This window comes from Hordeum vulgare, chromosome 4H (assembly GCF_904849725.1).
Source record: "Hordeum vulgare subsp. vulgare chromosome 4H, MorexV3_pseudomolecules_assembly, whole genome shotgun sequence".
Lineage (NCBI taxonomy): Eukaryota > Viridiplantae > Streptophyta > Magnoliopsida > Poales > Poaceae > Hordeum > Hordeum vulgare.
In genome coordinates, this window is record NC_058521.1 from 603,276,690 (window position 1) to 603,291,319 (window position 14,630).

A 14,630-nucleotide genomic window follows, 5' to 3' on the forward strand; every position below is an offset into this window, starting at 1 on the left:
GCCCCATGGAGTAACAGCAGTGGCGCACTTCTGGGCCTAGTAATGGCACATTTTAGCTACGCCATTAGTATCTAGGATAGTAATGACGCACCAGGTGGTGCGCCACTGTTATGTAGGCGTGTGCCATTACTATTTATTAGTAATGGCGTGATAATAGTGGCGCACCTATAGTGCGCCATTAATAGCCAAAATATGTGCGCCACTAACAAGCCTTTTTTCTAGTAGTGGGCACATACCTACTACCTCCATTCCTACATATAAGTATTTTTAGACATTTCAATAAAGAACTATATTAAGATGTATATAGACAAATTTTAAAGTGTAAGCTTACTCATTTTGCTTTGTATATAGTCCCCTATTGAAATGTCTAAGAAAACTTATATTTAAAAGCGGAGGGAGTGGTTTCTTAAAATATCACGTTTATTTGCATGTTAATCTGCATGCATGTGTGACCACTAAATGAGTAGGAACACTTACACATGTATTGTTGTGTTTCCATTTAATCCTTACATGCAGCAATTTAATGTACCTCAAAATCTAAACAGGTGATGGAGAGATCTAAAATGAAAAGGGAGGGAATACCTTTGTATGCAGATTATTTGGCTCATTAAATACATTTTTTTGGTAACTAAATTGTCATGACTTTGGTAAATACAGTATGGAATCAACTTATGTTCATTTTTTGCGACATACCAAATATTTCACTAGGGTGTTGGTAAATACTACTCCCTCCGTCCCAAAATAAGTGTCGCAAATTTAGTACTCCCTTCATCACGGTTTAGAAAATGTGCATGGAAATTCTCTAAAACCTAGCTGGTTATTGATTGATTGTGAAATAAATTAAAAAATAGCATTCGCACAATGCGTGCATATAGAAGTTGTACAACGGATTACTAATTAGATGCTATGAGTAATTGCAATGCGTCTTAAACCTTGTCTATTGTGAAAATGCACGTAAATTTAACGCGTCTTCTAAACCGTGACGGAGGTAGTACTAAGTTAATATAAATTTAGCATTAAAGCAGCGATATTTATTTTGGGACGAAGGAAGTACTATGCTAAGCAAAGTTGGCACGAATCCAAAAATAAGATGACCACTTGCACAAATATTGCAACATGTATCTCCCGCAAAAAAAATAAAAAATCGACATGCATTGCCTAGTAGCGCACCAGTACGTACCACCTGCCCGTAATTAGCTAGCAGACCACCAAACCGCCGGTGCAACTAACTTTGCATGTATCAGTGGATGATCAGGTTGTCGAGACGTGTGAGGTATTAGCTTTTGGACCCTCCGTTTAAGAAGCACATTTTGTATCCTAAAAAAAGCACGTTTTGAACCGAAAGTGCTATTGTGAACCTAGATATTATGGAGTAGAGAAAAGTCCACATTTCAATCCTGAACTAACTAGTCGGCCTGATTTACAACCCTAAACTTTGAAACCGATAGAAATACACCCCCAACTAACCACTAGGTGCAAAACTCAACTCTGATCTCGGTATTGAGTGGGTCAAGTGGTTTTGGCCACGGTCAATATTGACTAGGCAAGCCAACTTAGCACACACTCTCTTCCTTTATCCCCAACCTACAGCCACTCCCTCGCTTCTTCGGTTCCCAGCCGCCGCACCAGAGAGAAAGAGAAAGAGAGCGCGAGCGCCGCCGCGCACCACTCCGACTGTCCACCAGCGAGCCTGGAGCCCGCCGCCGCCCAGCTCCCTCCTCCCCTTCGTCTCTCCCTTCCCCTTCCTCCATCCCCGATGAGCCACCACAATCTGCCTTTTGCGCGCAGCCTTCAGCAAGTGCCAACATGGCCGCAGCCCCTCACCTCGTCCCCTCCGCCTCATCCTTATCTCTCGACGCCCAGGCGCCTCCTCCCTCCGGATTTATGCGCACCCGTGAACTACTGTCGCCACTGACGGGCCACACTGCCGTGACCCTGCCTCATCGACGCCTCCATCTAGACGCCTCCCAGTGACCAGGGGGCGCCTCCAGTCACCGGCATCAGACCTTGGCGCCGCAGGTGAACCAGGTGACGGCAACAAGATTGGATGGGGGCTGGGGCCGGAATGAATAGAGAGAGGGGAGAGGGGGTCTAGATGTGTGCTTGCGTGGGCTGCTGAGTTGGTCTGCCCAGTTAGCGTTGACTATGGTCAAAACCACTTGACCCACTCAAAACCGAGACCAGGGTTGAGTTTTGCAACTAGAGGTTAGTTGGGGGTGTATTTCGACCGGTTTTGAAGTTATGGGTTGTAAATCAAACCGAATGGTTAGTTCAGGATTGAAATGTGGACTTTTCTCTATGGAGAATGACTACACCTTTTGAAATCAAATGCACTTACTCTGGTGAGGCATATAATTTAGAATAACGTTTTCCCGTATGATTTCCTTTTGACTTTCTACCTCCGGATGTAATATGGACACTACTCTGCGCCGGTGCACCGACGCAACAGTTCGACCGGACACCACGGGGCCACTTGATTTGATTGCGTTTGACCGTGAGAATGCAAGCTAAACTCTTCTATTTAGCTATAAAATGATTGGTCATCTTCATCTTAAACATTGATATGATAATGTTTCGTAGCAATGTACATTATGTCATATTTCTGAGTAGTTCGATTACAAACTTCATTTGTTCAACTCTACAACTTGTAGCTAGACATGCCCCGATTAAAACACTTATGTAGTTATGAGACACAAAATATTTCTGGCCTTCTCTGTTGTCTCCCCCCTATGTTTAAATCCTCGCTCTTCCCCTGTTGTCGCCATTGTAGCAAAAATGTTAACCGGATGTAGCTTCCGTAGTTGTCCATTGCAGCAAAAAAATGACGTGGTTGTAGCAAAGAAGTTTATTGCAACAAAAATTTCTTACTGCTGCCGTCTGTCGTCGCCACTGTAGCAAAAATGTTAACCGGATGTAGCTTCCGTAGTTGTCGGTTGCAGCAAAAAAACGACGTGGTTTTAGCAAAAACTAAATAAACGTCGGTTGGGTGCTGTGTACTGTGATAACAAACCCTGTAGCCCGTGGTAGCAAAAAATTCCATGGTTTGAAGTAAAAAAAATCACCCGTCATCAAGGTTGCATCATCTTCACGAATTATGTCGCAAAAAAAGTTATCGCCGGTAGTAGCAAATAGAAACGCTGGTAGTAGCAAAACAAATCACTCGTTGTAGCAAATAAAAAATCAGCGACAAATCTTGTGGTTGGCTCCAACAAAAAGAGTGTTAGTTGTAACATCCCTCGCCGTCGGATAAGCATCTCCCGTGGCCGGTTGCACCACTCCATAAAGTAAAAAAGCAAAGCTGTGCATAGACATATCCATGACGACTGTTGTGTCGTCCTTACAGTGGTGTTCTGAGCAGGGCAGCAACAAGGGAAAGCGAAGGCAACCAAATTCGTGTGAGTTGTTGCTCCGCAGGCGCTATGGTTTTCTCCCAGGTTTCAGATCCATCACAAACGACATGCGCCTCAGTGTCCTCCGGCGCAGGAGAGAGAGAAAAGAGGCCTGCTTCGGCAGACCCCCCCCCCCCTCCACAAACTGTATAAGGACAGTCTGGTCATTTCATCAAACCGTATAACATGTACACATATGATACATACGAGGCATAATACCGATTTATTCTTATGAAATTTCAGAAAATAACTTAGGCATGTATCAAACTCTAGACTTCTCAGTTTACGGAGAACTACAGTAACCAACTAGGATATCCCATTCCATGTGCTTATTTCCTTCTTTTTCAGGTTTTCTTTCATTCCAAATAGCCGCCGGGCCGGCCCATTGTTGAAACCAGCCCTTTTATCACTATTTCTCTTTCGCTATTTCTATTTTTTTATTTTTCATTTCCTTCTTCTTTTTCAGAAAATGCTTACACTTATAAAAAAATTCAAATTTATAAAATAATGTTTGTTTTTTAAAATTTTGTTCATTAAGCAAAATTTTATTTTTTAAAAAGTAAATATATGTCAAAAAATTGTCCGTTTAAACAGGAAAATGCTCACATCAATATAATTAAAATTTTGAACATTTATTAGATAGAAAATTGTCCGTTTAAACAAAATTGTTCGTTTAAATAGAAAAATTTCACATAAAAATCGACCACTTTTAAATTTTCTGAACATATATTAAAAATGAAAAAATCAAATATCAATCAGGGACTGGTTTATTGTTCTTTTTTGTTTCTTTTCCATTCTTGTTGTTTTTCATTTTCCCTTTTCTCTTCTTTCTATTTTCTTCAGAAAATGCCCACATCAATATAACGGATCGAAAAATTTCAACACACTAGCATCACAATGCCAAGCATCTATGATAAATTCCATTGAGTTCCAACATTTTATACATTCTCTATGATTTCCTCGATGAAAACCCCTAAAACACTAGCCGAACATGAAAAAAAGTTGGCTTCGTTTGATGAAGAGATGAAATATCATCGCATTATAACATCCCTTCCGCCCGTACCGACATCCGTGGTTTGCACATGATGTACATGCATACATGCATGAAATCTATCCAACTTTTCCAGCCAAGTGTGAATGCCCATCCAAGTGTCCCATCCAAAAGTTGAACGAAATCGGTGATCAAACACACATTGCGTCACGTCCGGCAACCGTTTTTGCGTGTTTTCGCGTGGAAAATCATAGAAAATGCACCAAATGTCAGAAAATAAAAAAAATTGCGTGCCTCCTTGTGATGATCATTAGAGCGTGTGGAAAAAAGTTGGGTCTCTTTGATGAAGAGAAGAAACATCATCGCATTATAACACTCCTTCCGCACGTACCGACACCTGTGGTTTGCACATGATGTACATGCATACATACATGAGACCTACCCAACTTTACATCCACGTGTGAATGCCCATCTAGTGTCTCGCGCAAAATTTGAACGAAATTGGTGACCAAATGCACATTGTGTCACGTTCGATAACTGTTTTTGCGTGTTTTCGCATGAAAAATCATAGAAAATGCGCGAATGTCAAAAAATAAAAAATAATTGGCATGCCTCTTTGTGATGATCATTAGAGCGTGTGAAAAAAAGTTAGGCACGTTTGATGAAGAAGAGAAACATTATCGCGGATCTAAGCCGTCAATGTGTTTAGGGGGTCTACCGAAGCAAAAATGAAGAGGAAAAAGGAACAAGAGGAACAAGAAAAGAATGAGAGAAAAAAATAGAGAAAAGGAAAACGGTTGGTCAAGGAAGGATGTGTGGCCGCAAGATACGTGCAATCGTACGAAGAGCGAGCATCCGGCCGATGACTCGGATGGACTGTCGGCTGGAAACGTTTACCATGTAATATAGCTGCTGAATCCTGGATATTATAGCAAGAGTGTAGGACTAAACATTTGTTAATCAAATTATACTTCCTTTGACCTGACATATTTTTGAAAGTAAAAAAAATTCTTCTCACTGATTATCTGGAATTGCAGAGAAGGATACTACTAGCTACTTATGTATTTAATCATATGTGACTTCCAGGTAGAAAAATTAATCATAAAGCTTAGATATTTTCTGTGTATAACTCTCATCATTTACTTTGTCAAAAAACCTCAAGTAATCTAAAAGTAGTAGTATGCCTTCTGCTTTAAGAAGCACATTTTGTCCCCTAAAAAAAGCACGTTTTGAACCTAGATACTATGGAGTATGACTAAACCTTTTGAAATCAAATGCACTTATTCAGGTGAGGCACATAATTTAGAATCACGTTTTTTTCCGTATGATTTCCTTTTGACCTATTACATCGATCCGGATGTAATATAGCTGTTGAATCCTGGACATGATAGCAGGAGAGTAGGACTAAACATTTCTTAATGAAAATATACTTCCTCTGACCTGGCATATTTTTTTAAGAAAAAAAGACTTTCTTCTCACTGTTTACCTACACTATAACTTGAACCGTGGATACTATGTGTAGTAGGATTCAACATTTTAAAATGGACATGATTATCTGGAATTGCAGAGAAGGATACTACTAGCTACTTATGTATTTAATCATATGTGACTTGCAGGTAGAAAATTTAATCATAAAGCTTAGATATTTTCTGTGTACATCTCTCATCATTTACTTTGTCAAAAACCTCAAGTAATCTAAAAGTAGTAGTATGCCTTCTGCTTTCTAGTTTCCAGCAATATATCATTGGATTAGTAGCAAAATCCTAACAGCATGTGCCAGAGTGGCCGTACAAATTTAGAACAACTCAACCATTCTTTCATTATTCCTTTGGGGGTCAAAACATCCAATCCAAGGCAGCATGGCGCTCTGATTGCTTCTATATATACCCCACTCACGCCGGTGACCCCTACTCATTCTCATTGCAAGCACTTGGATTAGATCCTATATTCCATGATCCTGCAGGCAAGTAGAGGATCAGGAATATCGTCGATGTATCCTTCCTTTCTTGTGTATGCCATTCGTTTGCTTCTTTGTTGGCCATTCAGTTCGGTCCTTGCTTATGCATCCGACAACCGGCTTGTCCCTGGCAAGCCGCTCTCCCCCGGCAGTGTCCTCGTCTCTCAAGATGGGGTATTTGCCCTTGGATTCTTCTCTCCTTCAAACTCCACCTATAAGCAGAACCATCACTATGTGGGCATATGGTACAACGGCATTCCGGAGCGCACCGTGGTATGGGTTTCTAACCGTGCGGCGCCGATCACCACTAACCTATCCTATGCAAACCTTGCCGTGACCAGCACTTCGAACATAGCCTTGTCCGATAGCAATGGTCGTGTCCTCTGGATAACGAACAACGGCATCAGCATCGACGCCATGGTGTCGGTGGAAGCGGTGTTGGACAACACTGGAAACTTCATCCTTCGGTCGTTGGCTGACACTGACAGTGCCATACTGTGGCAAAGCTTCGACCACCCCACCGACACTCTCCTACCCGGCATGAATCTCAGGCTCAGCCACAAGACGCTCCCGTTGCAACACCTCGTCTCCTGGAAGGGCCAACAGGACCCATCCCCCGGTGATTTCTCCTATGGCGCAGACCCTAGCAGCCTCCTCCAGTGCTTCGTCTGGAATGGCTCGACGCCACACCGGCGAAGCCCGGTGTCGGTGTGGACGAACTACCTCTACATGGACAGACTAGACGAGTCTAGCATTTACATGGCCTTACACCACGCCGGCGACGAGGTGTACATGTCCTTCGGCATGCCCACTGGCTCCTTGGTCATGCTGGTCAGGATGGAGATTCACTACTCAGGCAAGCTAAATATACTAAGCTGGGAGAGCAACATGTCAGTATGGAGAACCCGGTACGCAGAGCCTCAACATGAGTGCAACATGTACGGCTACTGCGGTCCTTATGGTTACTGCGACACCATAGAAATCGTCCCAGTTTGCAAGTGCCTTGATGGTTTTGAGCCGAGGGATGGTAAAGGATGGAGCTCCGGTAGATTCTCGCAGGGATGCCGACGGAAGGAGGTGCTAAGGTGCACCCATGGAGACGGTTTCTTGGCCTTTTCGGGCATGAAGGTCCCTGACAAGTTCCTACATGTCCCCAAGAGAAGCTTTGCTGAGTGCACGGAGGAATGTAGAAGCAATTGCTCCTGTGTGGCATATGCTTACTCCATGATGAGCAACATTGATATTGATGGAGATGATACAAGATGCCTGGTATGGATGGGAGGTCTGATCGATATGGACATGGAGAACCACACTCAAGGAGGGGAGAACCTTTATGTTCGGACTCGAAGATTACAAGGTATGCATGCATGATTCCTTGCTTCCTCTTTGTCTGGTTGCTTATATATGTTTTACTATATATACTAGGTTATTTGCTTTTAGAGAACTTTTACGGTAATGGACTAATGTTTTTAATTATGCATGCGTTCTAGCTAGAAAGAAGTGTGCTACGAATGTGGTGATTAGCAGTTTAGCACTGACAAACTTTGGTGATTCTCCTTAAATCATTTTTTTCTGCAGGCAACATGAGAAAGATGAAAACTCTGGAAATTGCATTAATCTTACTAGCAGTTGTTTCAAGTTTTCTGATACTCATATGCGTGGGGCTTATTTGGATCTATGGCTTTAGAGGTAGGAAATTCTTGCTTTACTTCTGATTTTGATGCCATCTCCAGTCCCAAGAAACTCAATAGACGGTGCCATACTCCTGACAGGGAATCAAGGAAGCAAGATTGTTTGGGAAAGGTTGATGCGACGAGATACAGGGAATTTCAATGAGTTTGCTGATAGTAACACAGAGTTTCCCATTTTCAACTTTAAGTCAATTGCTGCCGCGACAAATAATTTCTTAGAATCCAACATTCTTGGCAAAGGAGGGTTTGGCAATGTTTATAAGGCAAGAAGCATTTGTACTCATAGTCATTCGTTAGATATATTTCTTGTTTGCTTGGGAGATAGTTAGATAATCAATGGACACATGGAAGATCTAACTCTCTTTACTCCATAATAACTCATGTTTCAGGGAAAGTTGGAAGATGGTAAGGAAATTGCTGTGAAAAGGCTTCGTGTAGGTTCTGTCCAAGGGGCAGTGGAGTTCAAAAATGAAATAACTGTGATTTCCAGGTTGCAGCATAGAAACTTGGTCAAACTTATTGGTTGCAGTATTCATGAAGACGAAAAGCTTTTGATCTATGAATACCTACCTAACCGAAGTTTGGACTACTTCATTTTCAGTACGTTCTACTCACTTGTTGAAAAAAATTCTACTTTCAGTCAAACATCAGTGACAAGATGATTCGCCTAATTGTGTTCCTCATAGATGATACAAGAAAATCACTGCTCAACTGGCCAACTAGATTTAAGATAATCAAAGGTGTAGCCAGGGGACTTCTTTATCTCCACCAAGATTCTAGATTGATGATGATTCATAGAGATCTCAAAGCAAGCAACATATTGTTGGATGCTGAAATGGGCCCCAAAATATCTGATTTTGGTACAGCTAGGATCTTTGGTGTCCATGAACAAGAAAGACATACCAATCGAGTTGTTGGAACATTGTGAGTAGTGACGAATTTAACTTATGGGATCTCTTAACTTTATTGCTTCAACTGGTTAATAAGTTTAGATTTACCACGATTAATTGTCAATGCAGTGGATACATGTCACCTGAATACGCAATGGAAGGTGTCATCTCCGTCAAATCCGATGTTTACAGCTTTGGCGTGTTACTTCTAGAGATTGTGAGTGGCATCAAGACCGGCACCACAACCACAAGCGCATGTGCACGCGCTCATAACCTTATAGATTATGTAAGTGCATCTTACTTTATTTAGTGATTACGGTTGTGTGCATCTTTTGGTTATCCTCCTTTTGAAAAAAAATAGCCAATAGAACTTGTCCAACTGATATGAAGGGATGCTGCTGTGTTGTTAATTAATGACGTAATTGGTTTGATGCAGGCGTGGAGCTTAAGGAAGGATGGGAAAATGATGGATCTAATCGAGTCATCTATCATCCAGGGTTGCTGTCTGGTTGAAGCTCTACGATGCATCCATATCGGACTCTTGTCGGTGCAGGACGACCCAGATGCTCGCCCCCTCATGTCTTGGGTGGTAGCAAGCCTGGATAACCAAGACATTGATCTCCCGCAGCCGAAAGAGCCTATGTGCTTTTCACGCCGTAACTACGGAGGCGGGGAAAGCCACATACATGACATGAGTCTCGAAAACCTCAAGGGGCGCTAGCCAGAAAATAGCTGGTCCTCTTGTCCTTGTGACCCTGATATCTTCATACGTCTACTCTACGTGTGTAACTCTAATGTGTAATAGCATTCGGAGTTCTTTTACGGTGCATCTAAATAATAGGAGCCATTTATTTCCATTCATTTCATGGACTAGCTCCACCAATACTGCTAAACAAAATACTTATGTAGTATATTTTTCCCAATGGGTAAAATCAGAACACCATGAAAAAAATACCAAAGCTCTACAAGACAACTATGGATCCACAATGTTTTCTTCTGTTGCTCTGGCAGGATGCGATCCATCCATTCTAGGATTATTGTTGGCACTGGCCTGATCCGGCCGAGTACTTATTTACGAAATATATTATATAATGTTGTCAAATCTTGCTTACTTGATGGAATCAATTGTAACTTTAAGCTCTAGTCTTTCTTCTTCAACCAGTTTTGCAGATGTTTGACAATTGCCCTACAAAATATGAAAATGCCGGGTATGGATACTCTCATGTATCTTTGATAAGCACCCTCTAGAATATAAAATCGTCATGCTTCTTCTTTCTTATCATGAGGGGTTTAAAAATTTGTTGGTGCTTGTAGTGTCTTCGTTAATAAGTCGTGTGTCCAATCCTACATTGTTCCGTGACTAATATCGATCCCACAACCTCTTGATCATCAATATTTTTATTTGCAATATGTTGCTCCTCTAATGGATTTATATTATTGACGCCAATAGTGTTGGAGGTTGAAGTAGAAGCAATTGTCTTGAAAAAGAATGTATTCCCTTAATTGTTGGTGTCTTTTGTTTCATCTTTGACTAGCATGACAAAAAAGAAACTTGATTAAATGGGTTCTTTTAGGGTGTGTTTAGTTTCAGTCACGATGTGGAACGGCATGGGTCGGGCCCGTCCCTGAGACCTGTTTCGATATTTGGTTCATAAATGAAACGGAACTCACTCGTTCCCATCGAACGAATATTCTTTGTATATCCGGAACTGAGCGATACCTCCAGATTGGCCAGACCACACGGAACGGGCATATCTTTCCCCACCCAGCGACTCGCACGCTGCCTCCAATTCTCAGCACCGCGATTCCCCCGACCCTCACCTCTCTCCCTCTCCGGTGTCGGCTGTCCGTCTCCTCCCCGTCGTCTCCTCTCCATCTTCTTTCTCTCACACAACCGGCCATCTTCATCCCTCCCAGCGACAGAAGGAGGAGCGCTCATTTTGCCACGGACACATTCACGCAAAGGAAGTAGGAGTGGCGGTTCTTTCGCAGGCACATGTGAGCGGCAACAGATGCTTTCTGTGCCGTAGCAGCGGCTAAGGAGGAGCGGAGCAGCAGTCGTCCTATCGCAGGCACATCTGACCAGCGGAAGCTTCTTATTGCACGGCGGAAGCAGCTACGGTGCAGTGCAGCAACGACAACTCTGGTAGAGTGGCGGCAGTGGAAGGAGCCGCAGCAACCATGGCCGTGGCTCGTGGCTGGTCTCACCCATTCAGTTCTTTTATACCATATAGTATGCTTCTTAATTTTTAAGGCCTCATAGTTAATTGAGGTCAATTTACAATTTGCTTAGCTTGATTTTGACCGAATGAACAATTTCTCAAGGACCCTCCCATTCAATTCATTTAGTTCCATATGTTCCTGTTTCGAAGTTTTTTCATTCAATTAAGGTATTCAATTTTAAAGTTGGATTAAATTTTTGATCGGACCAACCATTTTTCAAATCAATCAGCATCAACTGGCCTATAAAAACATGTCAGTCCTGCGCTAAATATATGTTGGTTGGCGAATAACACAGAACCACACCACAAAAGACCCATCGAATCACATCATTACAAATAAAAATAGAACACACTACATCATATCCTACACCCGCCAAACTAAATAATCCATCAGCTCTAAAATATAAGGGGTTTTAGTTTTTTTGAAACTCAAATTTCTTTAACTTCGACCAAGTTCAGAGCAAAAAATATCTGCATGCACAATATTAAATGAAAAAACTATAGAGATTTATTTCGTGATGAATCTGATTTGATATTATGAATTTTGATATATTTCTCTATAAATTAGATCAAACTTAAAATGTTTAAATTCGCAAAAAAAGTAATACACCTTATATTATGAAACATAGTGAACAATTTTTGATAAGAAACCCAACGACACCAGTAACGACACCAACGCGCGGCAAAGCGTGTCCAACCCTTCCTAAATATAAGTCTTTCTAAGAGTTTCACTAATGGACTACATACAAATGTATATAGACATATTTTAGGGTATAGATTCACTCATTTTGCTCCGTATGTAGACACCTAGCGAAATATCTTAAAAGGCTTATATTTAGGTACGGAGGGAGTATTATACAGTATAGTACGGCTACAAATCATTCAAGGGAGCCACTTGATTGGTACAAGGATATTAGGTATGATATTTTTTGTATGTTAATTGTGTGACTAGTGTTATACTCCCTTTGTTAAAAAAATGCTTGTCGAAGAAATGAATAAAAATAAATATATATAATTAATCTAGATAAATCCATTTTTCATATAAGTATTTCTGGACGGACGGAATATTTGGTATGCCATTAATTGTGTGCTAGAAGCGTTGAATGCTCGCCATTGGAGCAGTCTAGATAGTTGGATCGACTGGCCGAGAACAATTGAGTCTGCCTCTTTGGGTCCTTTTATACTGGTATATATAGATGAAAAAGAAATACCCAGCTATTCGACGGCTGAGATGATTTAATACTAGTAGACATTCAAATGAATATCCTAAAAAGAGTCGTATATGTTTGTCCTCTTCTTCTCCTTGTCTGGCTTTGTCACAAGCTACATGCCAGCTGCCTCTTGTGCTGGAATATTTGCCATGGACAGTTCTAACAAACTGCATGCCAAGCACGCCAAGGACTACAAATAGCTGTGGTTAGTTAGCTAGCTTTCCGTTTTTTTATGCCGGGCAGTTAGTTAGTTAGCTAGCTCAAGAAGCTACTGTGACAACAGTCTTCGGCGTGCCATTTCTTAATGGAAACAAACACCTTATGCATGAACCACGTTGACCACGTCCGGGTTAAGTTGCGCCTAGGGTCGGATCAGCGGCCAAAATCACAATTTTGATCCTTGAAGAAACTGCACAAAATGACATCTCTTGAAAAATATTTCATGATTTGATCTTTTTCAGAAATATTGTAAACCGTGATGTTTCTGTCTCACATGGAAACGCCAAAAGCTAGGACTCGTTGCTAGCCTGGCCCATGCATCGGCCTAATTACCATTAATTGCCGACGTGCCACACGTGAGTGTTGCTTTTTTTCATGATAATACATGTCTCATTTATATAATATAAGGATCGTAGTACGTACATACCGACATGACAAAACTAAAAAGATCGTGCAACGCTATCCTTTGCACAAAAGAACACCGGCCAAGAAAGAAAATAACAATCAAGACCAAAGAATCCTTTAAGCTTGACACAAACATCCATCACCTGGCTCTGGCGTCATCATAGCAGCCATCAAAGGAAAAAAATGACGGATCACTTTCTCATCCGAGCTCGACGCGGCTTCATCGCTGATATGCAACTTTGTGTACTTTCAAGGTGGCTCGCCAAATGCGAAACCATTACCATCGGATGAATCAGACCGGGGCAACACCCCGAACACACCATCAAAGTCCAGATCTGGCACCCCGCACGAGTAAGACATCGGAGGAGGAAACTATACCTGTCATCCACATATCACAAACCCAGCACACGATCGACCATCTTTCAGATGTCGTCGATGCAAATCAAAATCTGCATCTGCTCCTGGACTACCTCCCAAGATCCATGCCGAAGCTGGAGCAAAACGTCATCGCAACAGCGGAGCCCGAGGACATAGGTCCACGACGAGGATGTCGTCACTGCCACGTCATCCTTGCTTGAACAAACTAGTTTCCAAATCCAACCCTAACCATAGGACCGATCTCTTTGTTGAGGAAGGGTTTGAAGAATATTTATGCCTAAAAAAACAAAACAATAAAGACCAAAAAGATCCACACGCGTAGATCCAGCGTTCCCCTCACCAGCAATGATCGAGGTCGTTAGCGGAGGGGAGGTGCCGGAGGCCGGCAGCGGAAGGAAATGCACTGGCTAGCACGAGATCGCCTCTTCTTACTTCCTCACAGGTGAGTGTTGCTCCTAGTATGTGTGTGTTGGCCGTCGCCGAATACCCAAATAGGTATATTCGTTCATACATGTAGTATGTACACATACACATATGTAGGTATTCATCTATAAACATAACTATATACTCTTTCATACTAGTAGAACCTTCGTGCATTGCTATAGGCTACAATATACATATAAATAAATCAGACCAATGATTAAAGTTGTCTTCAAAGTGAAAGCATATTTCTTACTCATATGATGTCGGTGTCAAAACCATCATATCTCGGGTAGGGGGTCCCAAACTGTGGACCTTGGATCGATGGGTTGTAGGAAGAAGGGGGAGACATCGGTTTACCCAGGTTCGAGCCCTCATATGGAGGTAATACCCTACGTCCTGCTTGATTGTATTGATGAAGATATTACAGAGTAGATCTACCTCGAGAACGTATATGCTAAACCCTAGATAATTCAGCCTCTACTACACGGATAGAGGTCTCTGGTTTATAGACACCACGGGCCCTAGGGTTTACAAGTTACCGACTATAGTCGGGGGTGGATGAGTCGGCCTAGTCCTTCCAACCTTGGAGTCCACGCTGGACCTCGGAGCCTTCCTTCATGCGTATGAGGTTGTCAACTATCCGGACTTTGATGATACGATTCATGGGCCGGCGCCCCAAGGATCCCTTAATCCAGGACTCCCTTAGCAGCCCCCGAACTAGCCTTCCACGCCATTGTGTATATTCTTCGGCAGCTTCCACGCGTCTTTTGTAGTCGGCTTGAAAGGCGAGTTCCTCCCCTGATTTGTAACATGACGAACTAGTCTTCGGCGAATCCATGAATATCGAAGCATCA

General features: G+C 42.1%; 1 protein-coding gene across 1 annotated transcript; it reads left to right on the forward strand.

Moving 5' to 3' along the window:
* The first annotated feature begins 6,370 nt into the window (after window positions 1-6,370).
* Window positions 6,371-9,704, forward strand: LOC123447519 (G-type lectin S-receptor-like serine/threonine-protein kinase B120). The gene is made up of 5 exons (XM_045124126.1): window positions 6,371-7,694; window positions 7,916-8,026; window positions 8,715-8,952; window positions 9,048-9,204; window positions 9,355-9,704. Exons 1-5 carry the CDS (start codon window positions 6,371-6,373, stop codon window positions 9,637-9,639), a joined length of 2,115 nt encoding a protein of 704 aa, XP_044980061.1. The 3' UTR covers window positions 9,640-9,704.
* Window positions 9,705-14,630: the final 4,926 nt, after the last annotated feature.

Coding starts and splice junctions, on each gene's coding strand:
- LOC123447519 (XM_045124126.1), top strand. CDS start 6,371: ATGTATCCTTCCTTTCTTGTGTATGCCATTCGTTTGCTTCTTTGTTGG. Junction 8,027..8,714: donor TTGGATCTATGGCTTTAGAG/GTAGGAAATTCT, acceptor TGTTCCTCATAG/ATGATACAAGAAAATCACTG. Junction 9,205..9,354: donor CTCATAACCTTATAGATTAT/GTAAGTGCATCT, acceptor GGTTTGATGCAG/GCGTGGAGCTTAAGGAAGGA.